This window comes from Plectropomus leopardus, chromosome 5 (assembly GCF_026936395.1).
Source record: "Plectropomus leopardus strain MGB_pleo_1.0 chromosome 5, ASM2693639v1, whole genome shotgun sequence".
In the NCBI taxonomy this organism is placed as follows: Eukaryota; Metazoa; Chordata; class Actinopteri; order Perciformes; family Serranidae; genus Plectropomus; species Plectropomus leopardus.
In genome coordinates this window covers 29218185-29239420 of record NC_142180.1, presented here as the reverse complement: position 1 = coordinate 29239420, position 21236 = coordinate 29218185, and the positions used below count along the sequence as shown (strand labels likewise).

General features: G+C 37.2%; 1 protein-coding gene across 1 annotated transcript; it reads right to left on the bottom strand.

Annotated features, from left to right (window-relative positions):
- Nucleotides 1-1709: 1709 nt before the first annotated feature.
- On the bottom strand, nucleotides 1710-9650 carry tmem161a (transmembrane protein 161A). The gene is made up of 11 exons (XM_042484146.2): nucleotides 9492-9650; nucleotides 8285-8388; nucleotides 8113-8196; nucleotides 7530-7621; nucleotides 7179-7335; nucleotides 6657-6872; nucleotides 6332-6475; nucleotides 5722-5835; nucleotides 5412-5586; nucleotides 5174-5270; nucleotides 1710-4488 (listed from the first exon to the last, which is right to left on the bottom strand). The coding sequence occupies exons 1-11, from the start codon at nucleotides 9492-9494 to the stop codon at nucleotides 4184-4186; spliced, it is 1491 nt and encodes a 496-aa protein (XP_042340080.1). The 5' UTR covers nucleotides 9495-9650; the 3' UTR covers nucleotides 1710-4183.
- Between the last annotated feature and the right edge of the window lie 11586 nt (nucleotides 9651-21236).

Here is a 21236-nt window from a genome sequence, read left to right as displayed (position 1 = left end):
AAAATTATAAAGGATTCATTATACAGAAAGGCACATTTCAAAATCATTTATATTACAGTTATAATCATTGATGCATTAATGTGCACATCACCTTAATGTTGCAACTGGTGGAGTTAATTTAATTTATTTTATAAAGGGGTCTGTTAATATATGACATTATGCCCTATTTATTAGTTGATTAATGTTTTGTATTAAAAATCACAAAAGTAAAAAATGTGTAATATGTACAGTAATTATACAATATTTAAAATAATAATAATAATAATAATTAAAATAATAATAATTATAATAATAATAATAATAATAATAAATATAATATAATGATAAGAAGAATAATTGCATTTAATAATGAAATACAATTCAAATTCCATAATTAAAATAATGAAAAACAATATGTCATAATGTATTAATTTATTTATATTTTGTATTAATAATTTGATTCTGCTTTAAAAAATTAGTGTAGAGGGGTAAAAGCTTTTGCCTTCAAAAAAGTAGTATAAAGTTGTCAGAAATGGATTCATGTACCTCAACACTGTACTTATGTACAGTACTTGAATAATGCTAATACTAATTCTTATACTAATGCTAATACTAACACTAATAACACGAGGAGACGAAACTATAAGAAGTTTAAAAAAATAAGTAAAATAAAAAATAAAATCATAATAATACTAGTAGACATAGTATTAATAACAAACATTTTATGATAAATAAATAAAATAATGATAGCAGTAGTAGTCATAATAATATATATACCACTAGTAATGATCGTAATTTTAATTATGAATACATTAAGAAGTAAATAAATATATAATAGCCGTAATAACACTGCTAAACTACTACTGACAATGCATTACAAGATGTAGTTAAAAACAAGTAGTATGTGTCCAGACATCATTAAATCAAACAACTCAGTAATTTACATTATTAAGTTAATGAAAAAAGCTATAAAATCATTATTGAGGTAAATATACATAGTCACTTTTCAGCACTGCTCTTGATACACAACATCCCAGTGCTATATCTGAAACAGCCATTATATATGGGACCTCAGGACTGTCAACCGGTACCCTCCCAAATTTTTCCACTTGGTTTTGTGATCATTGATGTCCTTCAGTGAAGCACGTTCCAGTGCACACAAAAAGACAGCAAGGTGGCCGTCCCTACCCAAACTGGAGAGCCTTTGTGGCTTTTGATTGGTCGTGGAAGTCAAATGATATCGCCAATAAATCATGTCAACTTTCAGACAAAGAGCCTCTCCGGCCTCACTCTGGTGAAAAAGGTCACATTCCTTAACTGTTACACAACCGGCATGTAAATCTGAATGTTTTGATAACGTCAGAAAGCTTATAAATCTAGTTTGAATGTTTATTGGCTGCACTGAAAAATGGGAAAGATTTGGAAGATCTCCAGAAAATGTACCAGCTCCTGTGGCCAAGTTGGACATTAACAAACGATATTTCTTCCCAGACTCTTAAAGGGGCATCGGGTTCATAGCAATTATCAGCGATTAAAGAATGATCTTCTCAGGAGGCTGAGGGGTCAGAGATCAGGACCCGGCACAGCGGCGAGACACTCCATTGTCATGCATGATGTCTTTTGTCAATTGGCGCAGCAACTTTTAAAAGGAAATGTTTTATTGGCGGTATATCTCCCACGCTCCTCGAGGGAGAGCAGAATTAATTTGGAACATCAAACTGACAAGAGACTGAAAATAATAAAATGTTTTATTGAGCCAAACAAACTAAATGTTCAGATTACAGCCAGGAGTTTGCACACCATGCATTCAGAAAATCTCGAAAAGCAACATTTTCATTTGAAGTTCACAGTATAATGATTTCAGAGCATTCTATTCAAATACACTATCCAAAAAAAACACACACAAAAAAAATCATAAAATGTACAGAATAACATCCATCTGTATCATTTCTAAATAACAAAAGCTATTTGAGACAGTGCATCATAAATAAATAAATAAAATCCACAGACTGGTTTAAAGTAGGCTTCAGTTAATCTTAACATGTACATGACTAATTGGCAATAAAAACAGCAACAAAAAAAACCTAAAAACTGAAGCTAATAGAGACACTGCAACTAAAATGTTGCCAGTAGTGTTTGAAAATAATAAAATGGGTTTGGAGTGTTAATTTCATCTATAAGATTCTAATCATTTGAACAATGATTTGGGAGAAAGGAGATTTTAAACTTTACTCAAAATCCCAGAGCTCCCAGGCACTTAGGAAGGTTTAGATAAAAGCAACGGCTCCTAAATTCTTGGCTGATTTGCAGCAAGCGAATTCGCGTTAAGCTGCGTTTAATTGAGGATGGATCAGAAGCTTTACTACGCATTTGCAATCAAAATGTTACGGCAGAAAAAGATAAGAAAAAACCTTTTAGCACTCTTGAATCGGTTCCTTAAGGACAATGAGTCCCTCACAAAAATAAAACGTCTTATCTACACAGGGATAAACACTTACCCTGGTACCAATTAAACATCTTAAATGCAGCATTCAATAATGTTCTGTTAAGAACAGTTCAGGTAACACTGGCATAGATACGTCTGAGAAGATGCAGAAAAACAATCTGCTGCAATAACTGGATGATGACCAGAAGCCTGTAGCACATAGAAAGATCGGTGAATTAGCTGCATATCTTCGGGCTTAACTATTATTTTCTGGTATCACAAAGCAGGCTCACTTTTAACAAAGATAGATCACCATGGTGACCTGAGCTGCACAGCTAACCTGCTCCAGATAAAGTTACCTTAAGAGAATCAGATTAAAACCTGTCAATCTGTTTGTTCACTGAAGTCATGTTTACATGCACACAAGTGGTCCACTATTATTTTGAAAATCAAAATACCCTGAATTTGATGGGGTGAGGTGATCCAAACAGCATATTCCATTCCTATTGTTACGTGTTTACAGTGCCTTCAGAAAATGCATCTCACTTGTGGTTCTTACTGTAGTTTGCGACTCAGATCTGTGTGTTTTCAATAACAAATAATTTGCTGGTGAAAGGATGGATGCCCCAGAGAAAAAAAGAAAAAACAGCATTTCTGGTTAGAAGAAGAAGCACATCTACTTTTAAACAGTATGAAAGACTTGGATATCGTCCGATTTTTTGACATGCACGAGCATCACAACATGGACTTTCAGTGGGTGGTTGAAGGAATGATAGAGGGAGGCTGTTTGCATAGTTGCAACAGTCTGCCACCAGTGGAAAACTCTGAAAAAAATCTATTTTGATGCAAAGAAGCATACAAAAGTGGCTACAGCTGTTCAACTCTTCCATATTTTGACGTGATAAACAACAAGTGAGGGCACATAATTCAGAATATGAATGGCTACATGTAAATGGGAATAGTCATTTTCCTTTGCCATGTCAACAGCTTAATGGGAATACTGTCTTTTTTCTGAAAAACGGCAAAAATGGAACATTATGTGCATGTAAATGTGGTCAGTGAGACAAAAAAATGCTACTAAACTAACTTTTCTACACTACTGAACATGTTGAAAATGCCAAAATATTGTTTTTAAAAAAAAGCTTAGTTCTTATGCTTACTTATAGACATACTTGGAACATTTCTTAATTATTCCTGCCTTTTCTAGATTCAACTCGCCTTTTGCCAACACATTAGCATAATTTCCCTGTGGGTGTCTCTGTCATATTAAGTACTCCACTCAAGGTTCTTTTGATGTTGCCTCTAATTAAAAACTGCCTCTTTCACATGAATGCACCTGCAGCTGGATCAGTAAACGCAGAGCTGACTGAGCCAGGTAATAACCAGCTTTGTGATACCAGTTATCTTGGATTGTTTACACCGAGTAAAGCCAGGTAACCCAAAGAGAGCCAGACTAAGTTGAACTTGCTTTGTGATACAGACCGTGGTTCTCTCTGTACATTTTTGTAATTGATACCAGTAGCCTGCTGGTCACAAAAAGTATTATAGCAAAAAAAGTAGCCAGTATTGCAACAGACAGTGTCCATCACCTGCCTCCTCTCAACAAACCTCAATCAAAACTTCTGTTACAGCCACATATAGGTGCATTCTGTCCACAGTTGTGTATTTTAATGACATGTCCTCCTAGCTGTTGATATGCTGTTGCAGAAAATGCCTGCAGACAGCAGAGGGCTGGAGCTGCATTGCAGGTGACACAGTACAGCACTCTGTTTCCCTCAGTTAGTTCTGCATAAGGTACTGGTGGAAGTAGATGCCAAACAGAGAGCTGATGACCTGGCAGGCAGCCACCCACCACGTCAGGAAGGCAAAGAAACCTCTGAAGAACAGTGGAGTGAGGACAGAGCGCAGCGCTGCAAAGGTTGCTGTCAGGTGTGCCACTGTGGCCTGGATGTCCTCCTCCATGTCCTCCACGCCCTCTTCATCTTCATCGAGGCCGCCAGGCAGCACAGGCGCTGCTGTGGGCATCACCAGCGCTGGAGTCACCCCGGGCGTCTGCTCTGCACCCGTTCTCCAGGAGAAATCCCCTAAAAGATTGGTGAAGATCAGTCAATATTTTGATTTTGAATTTCAATTAATGAGGAAAAAAATTAAAAAGTAAGGCACTGAAATAAAGCATTACTTGTTTTGCTTCACTGACACTAAAACTTGACATTTACTGTGGATGTTACTGGACTCTCATATCTGTCCTGAAAATGTGCGGCCATACAGCCGCTGGTTAGCCATCAAGGTTAGGAACAGCTAGCATGGGTCTGTGCTTAACAAAATCCACGTACCGGCATCTCTAAAAGTCTACTAATTAAGATACTTAATTTGTTTTATCTGTAGAGTAATTACAAGGAGTTAATATGTACTAGATTTTTTTGTGGCTGGACAAAACAAGGCCGTTTCCTTGTTTCCAAAATGTATACTATTGGAACGAAAGCTAGCAAAATTGGTCAAGCAACGAGTGGGCTTGTATGTGTGTTTGTTCATCTTTTTACTGACAGTTATTGGTTAGAATACAATGAACTTATACTATCAGTCAAAATGAGTTATCTTATACAGCCAATAATGCTGCCTTCATATTGCAGTTGCAAGCAATTTAAATGTTCAGTGCTCCAAATTTTCCCTGGCTGCAACAGTGGCAACAAGTTAACCACATTTGGCAGGTGGTAGTTAAGACACTGAATGCAGTGGTTATGATGGTGGTGGTGTTGGTGTTTTACTTACCTAGTGCTTTGAGCGCCAGTGTGGAAAAGAGGACGAGAAAAATAGGGACCAAGTACTGGAGAGTAATTACAGTCAGGTAGCAGAAGATACGAGTAACCTGAAAAATAGCACATTCACTCTCAGTTTACAGTTGCAGTTTCACTTCTCTGCTGCCCATTTAACCTTTTTCTTATGTAAAAACTTCTGAATTCAAAGTTAATGAGCTAAAATTCCACCCTTAATTTTTCAAATATCTGACCTTCCTCTGAATGTCAATAGCAGCGATGCGTCCCGCCTCCTTCTTCATCTGCTCCACCCACTTCTGAGCCAGATTGAGGTAGGCCTGCAGGTGGTAACGGGTCAGCGCCAGCCGCAGCACACACAACACCACGATGATCCACAGGCGCATGCTGTCGAATGTTTCACTGGAAACTCTGTAAACGTCAGATTGCAAAAGAATCAGAAAAAGTCAAAAGTGTCCCGTGGAGGACGTCTTGCATTGGTGGGCATGTTTTAAGAATTTAGAGATTATTTGTGGATAAAATAAGCAAATATAAATGTGTACTCACATTGTGACAGAGGTTTTTCCCATAGGTGCATTTGCCAGGAAGTCACGTGCAATAGGCTTCACCCACAGGACCAAAACAATGACTGGAGACAGGAAACTCATGTGCAGCAGAATCCTGCAGGAAACAAAACAGACTGCTAATACCCCTTTAACACCAAAATTAGCACATAATCAAAGGTTTTTTAAATGTGTTAAACCTGCTAAAAAAAAGCGATAAACTTCTTTGCCCAACGCCATTTGATGAGTACGCCTTTCTGTTGATTTTCTGGTGTGTCACATTCAATGTCACAGACAGCAGCATGGAGGCCGGTGAAAATGCTACAGTAGTTACTTCTTTTCAATATATGTTTTGATATTTATTCTCTTTTTAAAATAATATTTAAGTGCTGTTTGGACAAAGAAAGATTGAATTTGATCAGAGCTGGAGCCAACAAATAGCTGTGGCTCATATGTCCCAGACATGAATGCCAATTGTAACATTTCCAAATTAAGACAAAAGCCAGATGCTGGTGGGATTTTTCTTGGTCAATTGGAAGTGGGCTTACGAGAGCTAAATACTACAAATGTAATATTTTAACGTGGATTACATTGCTTGTTGCATCAGATCTTACTGAATGATTGGGCGGTCTGAGTTCATCTGTACAGCATCAAGATGAGTCTGAGCCAGTCGCAGGCCGGGGAAGGCCAGGAGAGCACCGATGTAAGCACAGACTGCAGCCAGACCGAGCTTCACCGTCAGTTTAGTCACCGGGATTCTGAGGAGACAAAACAACAATCAAACGTCACGCAACATCTTGCACAGACATTTGTCAAGTTAAGTCTGTAACTGACTCATGGATCTTAACCAAGATCTCTTAATCATTATTATAATTAACACAACTTCCTATTTTAAAACAACAAAGTAGTATCTTATAAATTGTCATTACAGTTACTTACGACCAGTCAGCATAGCCCTGCTGTTTGGCAAAGATTTCTAAGTTGTCAAAGAGGCTGGAAAAGCCCGACTCCAGGCCGAACTCCAGGTAGTCCTCTCTGACCACCAGCACCAGCATGGCCACGAGCAGAGACAGGAAGCCGAAGGCAAGGCACACCGAGCGCTCGCCGCCCTCCTCAGAGCGAAAGTAGTGGCTCATCAGAGTGTGAAGGGTCTTTCTGAGGGTTGTGGGTTAAATTAAAACAAACCATCCAGTCCAAGACTCCTCATATAAGCCAACTTTATCTTTATATATTGACTAGTTTAAAAATTTAACTTTTCACCACAAGTCTGTTAGATATCAATAAGATATCAGAATTTTACAAATGTGACTTAATGCTTCATCATGTTTGGTAATTATTGATGCTAAAAGTTACTGCAAGTGTAGAACAACACTTGATTTTTATTTTTATGAAGGATAAATTTGTATTGATGTTTAAAAACATATCTAGTCATTAAAAACTGACTTTACAGCTGAAGGATACAGACTGAAGAGAACGGTCAAGACACACCAGATGGCTCCGATGTTCACCTCTTTGCTGGCATCTACAACGCTGTAGTAACACTCAGTGAAAAGGAAGACACCTGTTGCATAGACGGCAAAATCTACCAGCCACTGGTACTCCAGGAAAAAACGCAGCACTGAAAGTAGAAACAGGATGAAAAACATGAATTGGCCCATAAGATTAAAACGATGATCCATACATTGTTTTGAAGGCAGGAGTTAAAAACAAATGTAAGTTCCATAAATGTGTTGTGAATCAGTAGCTAAGCTTGAGCAGCGTTTGTTCTTGCACAATGTCACTGCGGTGTAGATAAAGGAGTGTTTATTTTACCCAGAGCGTCTATGGTGTTGACTGGAGCTTTCTCCAGGTGAAGGTCGATGTCTCTGGGTACAGTGAGAGGCTTACTCTCCCCATTCTGTCTCCTAGAAATAAAACAAAGAGGACACAAGACTATATTAAGTAAATAAGGATCTTTTGTTGATGACTTTTACATAAAGTAAAAGTAAGAAAGACAAAGACCAGCTTCTCTAGTGTAACACTTTATTTCAGGGTATTTTTTGCGATAACAATATTCTTAATGATGTGACAAATCACTGAAAATATTTATTTTTCATTTCAAGAACATACAAATACAACAACATATGTGGAATAGCTTTAGATGTCAGAATGAAGATTCAAATTTTCACTGTAGAGCCAGAATCAATTTTGCTTTCATCCACGCTTGTTGTTATAACCGCATGATATCATTGTGTCAGAATAAATAAGAAATATTCAAATCAGAATATTGCCATTATCATGATAAAACTTTTTCTTGTTATCAAGAACGATGTGATATGGCACACCTAGTTCAGAGTGCAAAGACCACTTTGTTGTGGCTCCTTTCTGCATTATCATACCCTCCCCCGACTCCCACCTGTCTCTCCTGGTTTGTTTGGGCATCTGCTTCCCGGCCAGCGCACACAACTCTCCTTCTGACGGGTGTTTGAACCGGAACAGACTGCAAGGAACGACAGGCACATGTATGTATACAGCACACAACACATTATTGTGTTGAATGTTTAACCTGATCGTAGGGGTGATAATACCTGCCACTGCAGAGGAGCCAGCGTGCAAATGAGCAGTGTGGAGCCATCCTCTGCATGATGCTGGCAGCCAGCAAGCTGACCACCAGCTGAATCCCCATCAGCGCCTGTCAGAGCAAACACACACACAAACAGACGTTTCAACCTTTAACACGTGGATAATTTCCTTATGCTGCATTCAGACACATTTCACAAGCACTGAAACCGCAGAAAATTAGTTTGACTTCTTTTGAATGCATTGGGAAAATGCAATAAGCAACTTGGCAAGAGAAGTCTTGCAAATTGCAATGAATAAATGAAATAACATGAATAAAAGATGGCAGGAAAATGTCCTTAGAATTAGCTGGACATACTATTAAATATTGGAGAAAAAAATATATTTATAAATAATGTAATTTTACATATAAAATGAAAAACATATTTAAAGAAAACAGATTTTTTAAATGATTTTTTTCTTTTCTTTTTTTTTAAATAATTTCTCAAGGTCATTTTCTGGTGCGTTTTTTTTTTCTATCTTTTATTTTTTTGCTGCAGAGTTTAAGGTAATTTTCTTGTGCCTTCTTGCATTTCTTGCTACCCCCCACCCCCACCCACACACACATACATACATACATATTTCTTTTTAAGTTGCTCATCGACGTCTTCCAATGCTTTTAAAAGAACTGAAGCCAATTTGCTCTGGTTTCAAAGGGTTAACTTCCATCTTTGGACATGAAACAGCTACCGTTATGTGTCAGTAGGTAATGCACTAGCCGGGTCAGAGAGTAGCAGAGCCTTGTCTACAACTGTGACAGTCAATCAGGACAGTGTTTCATGTTGACTGCTTACATAATTCAAGAAAGTTTCATGAACGGGTTGTTTTTGCTGCAACAAAGGTTAGTTAAGTGCACATATCACAGGCTGCGCTAAAAGCTAAGTCACACGCCATGCTAAATTGCGAACAGTAATAGATTAACTGAGTTCAACAACCTTAAACATAGACTGTGTTGAAACCTCCTGCAAAATGAATGAAAGTTAGCAAATGGCTATCGTGCTAAATTTAGCAAAACTTCACCACCTGTCAGTGCTGCTGCCTGCGTTAGCGAGCTAGCTAGCATTAGCACACTAGCTCTCACAGTAACCAGCACAATGAGCTCACGGGCGGATTTTGCAGCAGGCTGTTGAAACTTGTACCTACATGACAGTGTGCTGGTTGTATGAATTTACTTACCATCTTCTCTCTCGAAAGGAAGACGCGGTTAAAGCCAGAGTAGCTTCTTCACATGCAGCAAAGTCTTGACAGCTGAACCTACTGACATGTGAAACTGCTGAATGTCCCGGATGTAGTAGTGGAGCAGGGCGCTGCCTTCAGGTGCTCCTCATAAAGCTCTGTAAAACAGAAGACTCGTCTTTTCTACCAGCAAAACGTCAACTCCTGCTGCTGTCTCTACTCGGAAATGGTGAGTAAAGTACATAAGCATTATCTACTGGAGTACTATACTTTGAGTTACTCTGTGTTTCATACGTTGATACATAAATTGACGTAACGCGAGCTAAGGTCTTTGGATGGTACTTGTGTTCTTGTGAAACGTCGTCGGTTTTAATTGAAAGTGTTTGACGCGGCTTTTTTTAAAAATAATCTTATCTTATTCCCGTTCAGAAGTGTCATAACTCTACTGAATTAGATTATTTTATTAGGGAAATGACGAGAGAGTTTATAACTCAACGTGTGGACGGGCATTACAATGACAAAGGTGAAGAAATAAACAGTAAACAAGTGATTTTTAGCTAGCTACCTGAGAGGTAAGCGAGCTAATGTTGCGTTAGCTACGGTGTTTTGGGCTAGGTTATCTGAATTTTATAAATGTGTATAGTGAGACACTTAAGTTATGTAAGTTTATCACTTACAGTGTGGAAATGTGTCTTACAATGACAAAGGTAAAGAAATGCACAGTGAACAAATACATTTTAGCCAATGTTAACACTCCTAACTTATCTAGTAAATGCTAGCTAGCTAGCTTAACTGTCGAGGGTTAGCTAATGTAAACGTTAATCAGCGAATTAGTCAAAATGTATAGAAAATAAAATGATGATATATTCTCTTGTCATGTTGTGCCATGAGTAATGGCTCATAAATGCAGTACATTCAACCCTTAATATCACTTATCTCCAAGCTTCAACTCAACAAATTATCGAAATGTTTAAACAAATGTATGTTTTGTGACAGGTGCGTTGATGTAACCACATTTTAACTGATTGAAAAGAGGTCTTGATGTTCAGGGTGAATATTATAATAATATAGCATTAGTTCTCACTAACGTGTTTCTTTTTTAATGTTATTTTGGGGGGATTTTTTTCCCTTTGTTGACAGGGCGGCTACAGACTGACAGGAAATGGGGGAAGAGAAAAAGAGGGGTAATGACACACAGCAAACCTGTGCCTCTGCAAAGGCCTCAGCATATCAGGCGCCCAGGTGAGCCACAGGTCACCCCTCACTAACAGTTATTAACACACATGTTCCTCTCAGATCACGTAAACTGTCATTTGTAACAGCTTTTGTATGTAATTAGGTACTTGTTTCCTTTGTCAATACTACTATTACTATTACTACTACTACTACTACAATTTCTCAGTTTTGAGATCAATGAAGTATAATTATCTATCTATCTATCTATCTGCTACTACTACTACTACTACTACTACTACTACTACTACTACTACTACTACTGCTCCTTACAGTTTTGTGCCTGTCATGCTCTGGATTGACAGTATTAACAGTATTGATCTTTAGGTTTCTTTAATGTTTTTTTCAGTCCAAGGACCCATTAGGGGCTGTACTTTATTTATGTAGGGGTGTGGCTGTGGTATATTTTTCCTTGAGCCCTCCCAAGTGACTAAGAGAAAATGCATGACCCTCCCTCCAACATAAACAACCATATTTCACAGTTTGTGGCCATGATGAGTTGTGTGATTTTGGGTTCTGAGGGTGTTTTATACAAATACAGCATACAACTATTTAAAGTTGAAAGTTACTCTCCTAAGCCAAATCAAAAGATGTAACTCCCTACCCAGTGCTTAAAAAATAACTGAAGTTTTTTTTATTTCTGTATTGCAAATAAAGCGCCATTTTTCAGATGGTTTGATAAAATGATTCAACAACTGAACATTATTTAAAGATAAGGCAGTAAAAGACAGTAGTGTCCTTGTGCTGTCTGTGTAAATATGCATATATTTTTATTAAGGTATGATGCTTCTATTAATGAAAAACAAAATGTGATTGGAATTGGCCTTAGTGTGATAATACTCCTGCAGTGAACATGGGGGAGGTTGACCGATATTGACTTTTCAGGGCCGATGCCGATACAGATTTTTAGTATTTAATGAGACTGGTAACCGATATTTTGAGCCAATGTGCATTTACAATAATAATGAAAATATTTCTGTCAAATTTTGTAATAAAACAAACTCCAACACAAAACTTTATTTAATGCCTTTAGCAAAGGTTTAATCAAAACTGAACATTTCAACATCATATACAGCATGTTCCCTGCAACATTTAAAAAAATAAAATTCAGTAAAAAGTTTAAACACTTTGTTAAAATGTTTTTAAATGCCTAACAAATGAACACAACCAACAAGAACATCTAAAATCTTACTCTCATCGGCTGTTCTCAGCTCAATATTACAGTATTATCAATTTGTATAAAGGCAGCTGCCATATGGAACAATATTTTCATCGCCTGGTTGTAATACTGAAAAAAATGTTATGAAGATATTGTTAAAACATTTGAAATATTACTTAAAATCACAATTTTTCCACAATATTACAGTTGAACATACATTTCTTTTTTTTTCGGAAAATTACTGAGCAAATTTAAAAGTTAAGACATACTATCTTTCAAATAAATAAAACATGGAAAAATAATGTATATGTAGACTGTTAATGTATCCAGCAGAGCAGATTTAATTTAACCAACGTGCTCCTACTCCTCATCTCTAATTAAAATGTAAAATGTTATCCGCTTTAGTTCCTTGTTCTTCCTCAGTACCCCTGAACACCTCTGTGAGATCCTCCTAATGATAATCTCCATGTTTCATGCTTCCACCATCGTGTATCTTAACATTTCATTGGATGAAAACAAACATTATGCAAATGTTGAAGCTTAACTTCTCAGATATGCTCCTGTTACTCTCTGTGTTGGCATTAAAACACACCAGACACCAGGGAGGTTGGATTTTGATGTAATCATGAAGTAAAGTATTATTTTTCCATTCAGATGGATAAAAATAAAAAAAAGAGCTTTATGTTGTTATCTTAAAACCTGCAGACAAAGTGTGTATCTCTGTAATTTGTTGCTGTATTATGTTGTACGATCTCTGAGCTCCAGATTATCATAACCCATGAGGTGTTTGGGGAGTATTGTGGTGCAAGGACGACAGCTACGGGTGCACTGATGCATCCTCCGTGTGTGGTATGCTTGGTCACTCAGGATGGGAATGGTTGTCTACACACACACACACACACACACACACACGCACACACTGGCCTGTACATGCATTATAATGTCAGCTCATCCTCTGTAAAGCGGAGGCCCATGTGCCTCCAACAGTGCCGAGTGTTTCCAGCAGCACGCCCTCCAAAAGATCTTTTTACCCCAAACCATTCACCACATTCAAATCTGTGTTTAGCATGTGCGTCCATGTTATTTGGGTGGTCCGCAGAAGTTGATTGAATTCCTATTTTTCTTCTAATTGGTGGCACCCCTTCTGCTGAAGATGTGTCTGATCCTTTGCCCCGTGAATTTGCGCACAAGAGCATGACATTTCAATGAGGGCTGTGAATCTGATCAAATGGAGCTTTGTGCGATGAAGCAACAGCTTCTCTGGTGGGCATGTATGCACCAGTGGGCAGGCATCTGTAAACATAAATCACACAAAATTAGTTGTTCGGCTCAATATCAAACTCCATGTGGTGGTTTGATCCTTTTGCGTATTGCTGATCCAACTCCAGCCGATACCCCGAGGCAATTAGTTTGTGGCATTCTGAGCAAGGGGGAATGGAGTGATCAAATTTTAATTAGGAATTCACTTTTGCATACAGTATTACCTTTAAAAAAATAAAGGTGCTTGTTTCTCCATCTCTTGCTGAAGATAAAATTTACGCTGTCTGTTTGGACTGATCTGACGAATTAGAGCATTTAAGAATTTTATGACGTCTTCAGGTGTGGATAGTGCAACATCAGGAGACGTGTGTTGTTTCATTTACTGAAGAAATATCATCTAACACAGGGGAGACCAGGGACAGTTGTAACACGGGACGGCTGTAACTCTTTGTATTCCTCCAATCAAAAACAAGCCAGAGTCATGAAACTGACTCAGGCTTATTTAGATTTTCTTTTTGCTTACAAGGAAGAGCCACAAGAGAAACTCGCAACAGCAAAAGTGTTTTTTTTTGTTTTGTTTTGTTTTTTTAGGAAAAAAAATAATTTTTCTATCAGATGTATTTTTTCGATATTGCCCTGAGATCAAATGCTTAGGAAGGCATTTTATTGATCATTAAAATCAGTGTTTTTATAAACTAAAAATAAAAACACTAAAGTGTCAAACCATCAGTCAGGCTAGTTCACATGAGATAAAATGACGTGTTCTCATCCCAACTCATCAAATATTACTGCTTTGTACACGTCAGAATATGATGTGCTATAGGTACCCTCTTGTGTCAGTTTTGGATGCTCAGAGCAGGTGTATCAATTTGCGCTCAATACATTGTGTCTTTTCAAAATACATTTCCATTTTCACAGGAAATCTACAGCTTCTGTTTGCTACATGAATACAGTCTTGAAAATATAAAATACCACACTGAACAGTCCGTGTTTAGGTATTATTATTCTTTCATTTTCTTTCATATTATTGTATTATTGGGTTTATTTATTATTATTGTTCATGTTGCTGTTGTTATTAGTTTTAGTTATTATTATTAATTATCAATTTTGTTTATTATTATTAATTTTATTTTAGTTTAGGCAGCAAAAGTCCATGCTTAGGTTTAGACCGTTACTAATGTAATATAACATCATGTGACATATATCACAGTACATGACGTAACATGCTACATGAACTAGCACACTAAGTTGTTTTAAATATAATTATTGAATAGTTTAGTAGTATTTAGTATTAGAATAATTATTTGTGTACATTTCAGACATGTTGTTACAACCATCCCTACAACCATCCCTACAACCGTGACCATATATAAATCAACTTTGCAACCTGTAAGCCTACATATTTCATAAAACCACTTAAATGCACTGTTTCAGAAGTTACACACTGAAGCTTATAATATATTGAATTAACTATTCCCGTGTACATGATTTTCATTTATTGGGAAAATTGCGAAAATTGTTACAGCAGTCCCTTGTCTCCCCTATTTTTTCACATTGGCCATCAGTCTCAAGCAGAAAAAAATACACAGGAATAAGTGAAATATTCTGTACATTTGCTCAACATCTCTGGCATTGAACTGTCAGTCACGCTGTGAGAAGAAACGTCTCTGTCTGGGTGGAAAAACACTTCCATAATGATCATCTTTGACACAAATGCTAATCCCTCTGCCATGTTAGCCATCTGTGCTGAAGTGGAGGGGCAGAAATTACTGAGGAAAATGGACACAAATAAAATGCTAATTCACCACGGGCTACAAGTGGCTCCCCTCCCTCGGCTCAGCTCGGGGGGCCTCTCGGTTCCCACACCACTTCCCTGTGTCTCTCCCAGGGTGCTGCTGGGATACCGGCGGCTGCTCCGGAGCCCGCAGCAGGGATGCAGCCCTCCCATTGGCTCGTCTTTGTTTGCCCCCATGCATGGTATTCATCGGCTGATTTGAATATATGCAAATGTTGCAATGGTGCCCCGTCAAAGGAAACTCCCACCACCACTGTGTTTTCCCCCCTCTCCCGTCTCCCTTCATTTTCCCCGCTCTTTTCCTTTTTGTCTCTTATAACTGCTGCAGTGTGGGGGGATAGCTGTGGGAACCAGCTATAGAGAGCCAGATCTGCTTTGTCACAGGGATTTATTTAGTAGCCAAACTCATGACTGTTAATTACCAGACACAGAATATCATAAAGAGGAGAGAAAAAGAGACTGTAAAGGTGAATCACTGGTAATATTCTACCCTTCACGTTAACGTCTGTGCTGTACAAAATCAAACCAGATATCACGACCATAAATAACAGCGCCAGACAGACGTTTATGTCTCTCTATTCAAGCCTGCAGCATGTGTCATGTTGCAAGCAAATTGATGTCTTGCTGATTACAGTAATACAGGGTTCCCACAGTTATGAAAAAACCTGGAAAAGTCATGGAATTTCTCAATCACGTTTTCAATGACTGGAAAAGTCATGGAATCAAAGAAAACCATTGAAGGTTTCAGAAAAATTAAATGTTTACAATAATTATCAGTGGATGATCTTCTTTTACATGACCACGTCATGTAACATAATGGCAAATGTATTTATTTTTTGTAGCTGTTGACATAATGTAGCACTAGTATGCTTCGATGTGCGACGCTTGTTTACCATCACGTATGTTTCTACATTTTTTTCCCAGCATTCTCTCTGTCCCTCCATGTATGCCTGCTGGCTAAAATTATAATTCTGGGCAGGTAGGGCAAGGAAAAATAGTGTCATGGGTTCTTTCAAAGTCATGGAAAAGTTTTGAAATTTTATCCATGAAAATGTGTGGGAACCCTGGTAATAGAGTACTCCGGGGATGACATTTTTCTGTAGGTCAACCCTGAAGCTAACGTTGCCCTAGTTCCCTCGTCAAAAAGCCTGGGGAACTCCATCAGATTCTAGATTATGTATAAAATACGGTCTGTGGTGAACAAATGTATATGGTACTTTTGTTCAGCAAGATAATCTTCACAAATGAACACCACTTTTATGATTTTCCAAGCATCAGTACAATTGCCAGAAGTAAAAAGCAAATGTTAGACTATAAACAAACTACACTACGGTCGCATGACTTAACATCTTCACCACAACGAGGCCGTAAAATCGTGTTCAGCACGGTTCGGCACGCAGACGGTCTTTAGTCTCATTTGGCTGCTTGTTAGAAATCACCTTTTTTAACACACATAAAAGCTTTAAAGTTCACAAGTGCACTGTAAAAATAAACTGTATGTTCTAACATAAAAAGTTAGTGTCCAGGCTGCCTTAAAATTTTAAGTTGACTGAATTTGAGAAAACAAGTTGAGTTAATTTTGTAATGATTCAACGTGTCCTCTCAAATTCAGTCTTAAAAAATGTAAAGCAACCCGGACATTAGCTTTTATGCTAAAACAAATAGTTTATGTTTACAGTGTTGGGTATTTACTGTATATTTTCTATCGTAGAACAAAACATGAAAGTCTCTTAAGCTTGCGTTAATCACAGACACTATTTCAGGCACCAAAAACCCGTTGACTTCAAGACAAGGGAGGCGGGAGTGCTCAAAGGCTCACTCAATTCCAGGTCTTTTAGGACTCATTTCAGGGGCGCTCTATAAGAACTTTACATATTGTGTATATTTTGTTGGTTTAAACTTGCAGCAAAAGCAATAGTGTTGAAGTCTCATCTTTGTACTTAAAGCCAAAATAAGACACAGCTTAGTTTCATACAGACCCCCTTTTTTGCAGCATTTTTAGACTCTGCTCATTAACATTGCCTCTATTCTTGAAAGTGACATTGAGTCAATGTGCATAATACCAGGACTCTTCATCTGAAGCAACTACATGAAATTCAGCCATCATTTTTGTATCATTTCCATAAGGGCTGGGCAATTTGGAAAAAAATATCAAATTTCACAATATGTCTGACCAAAAATCGCAACATCGATATCATTATAATATTAGTGCTTTTACAAAATATTTACACAATGAGATTTTTGATCAGTAATCATTAGTAATGTGGATATAATGACTAAATGCGTAAAGGCAGATTAAAGAACAGCTAAAATAATCTGGCAGAAGTTAAGAATTACATCACCTATTGTAATGCAGCTTTTGAAACTAGGAAAAGACGACACAAAATCTAAAATATTGTCTAGAGTCATGATTTTGACTGATATATTGCCCAACCCTGATTTCCATGTGTTTGAAATTGTCTTCAATGTAAAAAAAAAAAACAAACTACAAAACTGCAAAAAAGATATATATCTTGAGTTATTCCCGTAGTTGTTATTTTTAAAAAGCCATCTTGTGTGATGTCACAGCTGCAGACACTCCTTCCTCTGTAATAGCCTGCATCACAGTAAAACTGTGCATTTATGAAATATGATTGTTAATGTTGCACACTCACACACTCTCCACACAAATGAAGCCTATATCTGCATACAGGCTTCATATCTGCATACTCACTCACTGTATCTGTCTCGTCTGTTCTCCGGGTCCAAACAGAGGAGAATTAGCTGGGCCTGGCTCTGCTGCTGTGATGTGTTAAGCCGTCACTCTGGCTCGTCCTCACACAGATTCTGGATTTGGACGACATGAATCGTTGCACGCTTATACTGTAATTACGCAAATGTATGCTGCTAATTCTATTTCACTGAGTGTTTGGAGCATAGATGATCCCAGGGATGATCCAGCATGCACAGATGGGCAATGTACATGCACACAAAGGCATGCACAAGTGTCATTGGCACCTAAAGAATTGCCATAGGCTTAATTTTACAATATATCCTTTCCCCCTCTGTGTCAGATGAAAATATGTTTACACAGCTTAAATGAACAAAATATTAGACATTTCTCTGACACTGACTTGCAGCCCCTTTATACAAACCTCTACTTATTAAGGCTATCTTTGATCTTAAGAATCTCAAACCTATTTTCTTCTCAAACTAAATCCTCTGTCATAAATACATATATATATATACTGTATATTTTTCATGCTAATGAAATGTATGGAATAATGACTTTTATTTTTTTATTTTTTTTTACTGGACTTATCCTCATTCTTCATGAAAAAAGCTCATGTTTTGTCAATCTGACAAGCATGGGAAGGACTTTTGACAACAGTGTCCATTTATAAAAAGCTGCTTACCAGTGCTGAATTTTACAAAACACATTTTAATTAAAGTAAAAATGCCATTGCATAGAAATAGTTTTAATTGCATTTTTAATATTTTAAAACATTATCCAAATTCTAAAAATATATAAATGCTTATATGAATCTATTTATTAGTAGTCAAATCTCTTTTTGCTCTAGATAGCCTATTAGTATTTTTCGTGGACAATCTTAACATAATATAATACACATGAGCACATAATTTTCTCATTTTGTGTTGAAATATTTTTTCTGAAAAATAAAAAAGCACTTCAAGTGTAAATATGTCTCCTTGAGAACCGATGCATGGACATAATAATAATTAATAAGCTATATGTGTAAATGAGTTTGCAGGCCTACAGTGGAGCACCTCCCCCAATGAATTTGCGCTGTGCATTAACCTGTTTTGAATGACAATCGCGGCGCTGCGCTTGAACTTGACCGGCGGAATTGCCTGGGAAAAGAGGCGCGACTTTGGCCCTTTGCTCCTCTCCTTTATGGAGTGGAGGCTGTTAAGACTGATGTCAGCGCTCATTAGCATAAACTTCAGCCTGTTCCCAATTAAACCAGGAAAGCAGCAAGAACACCAGTCTGTTTGCACATGGCGGGGAATGAGCCAACATCTCTCTCTCACACTCACAAACTCTGAGCATCAGAAGCTGCTGCAATGTAAGTTGATGTTATCTTTAGTTGAAACAGTGTTTTAGATTCATTTTATTTTATTCATTTAAAAAAAAATGTTTGGTTTTTTTTGTGATTTTAAATTATGCTGGAATTGATATTCAGGAGTAACTCAGATTTATGCAATTTTTTGTAAATTCCTTTTATCTATAATTTTTGCTCTCTGTTCATGAATATGAGGCTTATTGATGTGGGAATGATGATGTTCACATGGCACCTGCAGTTTGTTTCTTGCTTCTTGCCTGCAGGCCTTAACGTGTAAAAAAAAAAATTTGCTGCATGGTTTAGCATTTTTTATGTCTTTTATGATTTGACGGTTTTATAGGCTACCAGGAGAGGTTTACCTGATTCCTTATGCGCTGCTGCCCTGAAAGCCTTTGCATTAGGCCAATTGATCATTTCTGCTGAGTGTATCTACAGTGTATTTGATCATTGAACATGCTTCATACGTTACTGGCAAGCTGACAATATGAGATTTTCCATACTCACCTGTTTGAGAATTGTAACTCCTTCATTAGTTTTTTGGGAACTGGTTTATAATTGCAAAATGACAATTGAGGTATTATATGAGCTTTAAAAAAAATGCATTTTTTGCAAGTTGTCTTACCATTTTGATACATTTTTTTGTAGTGTGAGAAATGCAGTTTTATTCTCAATGAAAGTGTCTCCATTCATGCTGTTGTGTCTGGAGCAGATTTCATTTCATTTATTCGTTTTATTTATGCAGCAAATGAATTAACCAAAGGTGTGTTGTACTTAGAACTGACTTGACTTAAAAACTGCTTTTTAGCAGGTTCTTGTTTAGCGGCACAAAATCTCATTATAGTACAAGATATTAACAGAAACAGTCAGCAGAGACAACAACAAAACATAAACAGCTACAAAAATACAGAAAGGACTTCAGTGGCGTGAGAAAGATGGTGAGCAAAATGAAACAGCACTATTTGACTAAGGAACCCAATAGGGCTTTACATTTTTATAAGCATACGGGCAGATAATGTTGCTCCAGTTGCATAAATAGCACCAAGAAATTCAATTAAAATCATAGAGAGCTCCAGTATAAGCACCTGCTGTTCTTGTAATGCAGTTCAAATCATGGGGGGCATTTTTCTGCTGACAAAAATGCACCTCTTTGCAATGTTTAGTCCTCACAAGGATTTATATGTGATAAAATGATACTGCAGCTGGATAATATGCGTAAGATGAATTTTACTAAAAGATCAAAATTGTTAATGTTTCCCAACATTTGTTTGGGAGGTTTTAAAATCCTTTGAAATGCCCAGCAGTATGAGCAACCTCCATTATCACAAAATAACAACTTATCACAATTAACTGCGATTAGGTGCTAATTTGGGGTCATGACAGAGGGAAGGACAAATATTTGCTCCCTGCTGGTCTTCATGTGTGACCTCTGACCCCCTGATGTCCCTGTGTCAGGTCAAGCTGCTTTGAAGAGCGGCCATTACAATTCCCAGAAGTGGCCACTTGAATTGGTCAGTTATTATCAATTGAACCCAACAAGGCCCGGAGTGGTCACGCATGACGACATGACAGTCATAGAAATCTGACAGGAATGAATGAATTTAAGGTGGAAGCAGTTGAGCTGGGATTTGCATTTTTCTGCCTCTCTCTCTCTCTCTCTGTGTTTGTGTGTGTGTGTGTGTGTGTGTGTGTGTGTGTGTGTGTGTGTGTGTGTGTGTGTGTGTGTTACAGTGATAACTAAAACATTCAAATACATAGGCTATGAAAAGATGTGAATTATGTTTGAACAAAATGATTGGAACTGTCTGTTCTCATGGAAATATACATGATAATCAGATTGCAGTTCCTTTAGAAAAGCTAATTGATATTTTAGGAAATATTGTGCCATATCAGTGAAAATGCCAATAAATACACCAAACATTATTCATATAGCTCAATGACACTTAATAAATCACTAAATTAAATTATTTATTTTATATTATCATTCATTAATAAATAAATCCATTAATTTATGTAATAGATAACTGCTTTTACATTTTTTGAAGGTCTTTAAAAAGGGACAGGTCCAAACAAACAAAAACAAAACAAAATTATAGCAAAACAAGAAAATAATAATATAGCCTAATAAAAATTGAGAAGTTAAGGAGCTACAGTTCTCTTTATTCCGTAAATGTCCATTTGCGCGAATTAGCTTTGATCGTTTAGTTGGCAACGTGTATTTGCCTCATCTGTGCGCT

Bases quoted from the DNA above. Each gene is read 5' to 3' on its own strand.
- tmem161a (XM_042484146.2), bottom strand. The intron at 6,476-6,656 runs GTAAGTAACTGT...TTGTCTCCTCAG, and splicing joins CAGGGCTATGCTGACTGGTC to AATCCCGGTGACTAAACTGA. The intron at 5,271-5,411 runs GTCAGATATTTG...GCTATTTTTCAG, and splicing joins CTATTGACATTCAGAGGAAG to GTTACTCGTATCTTCTGCTA.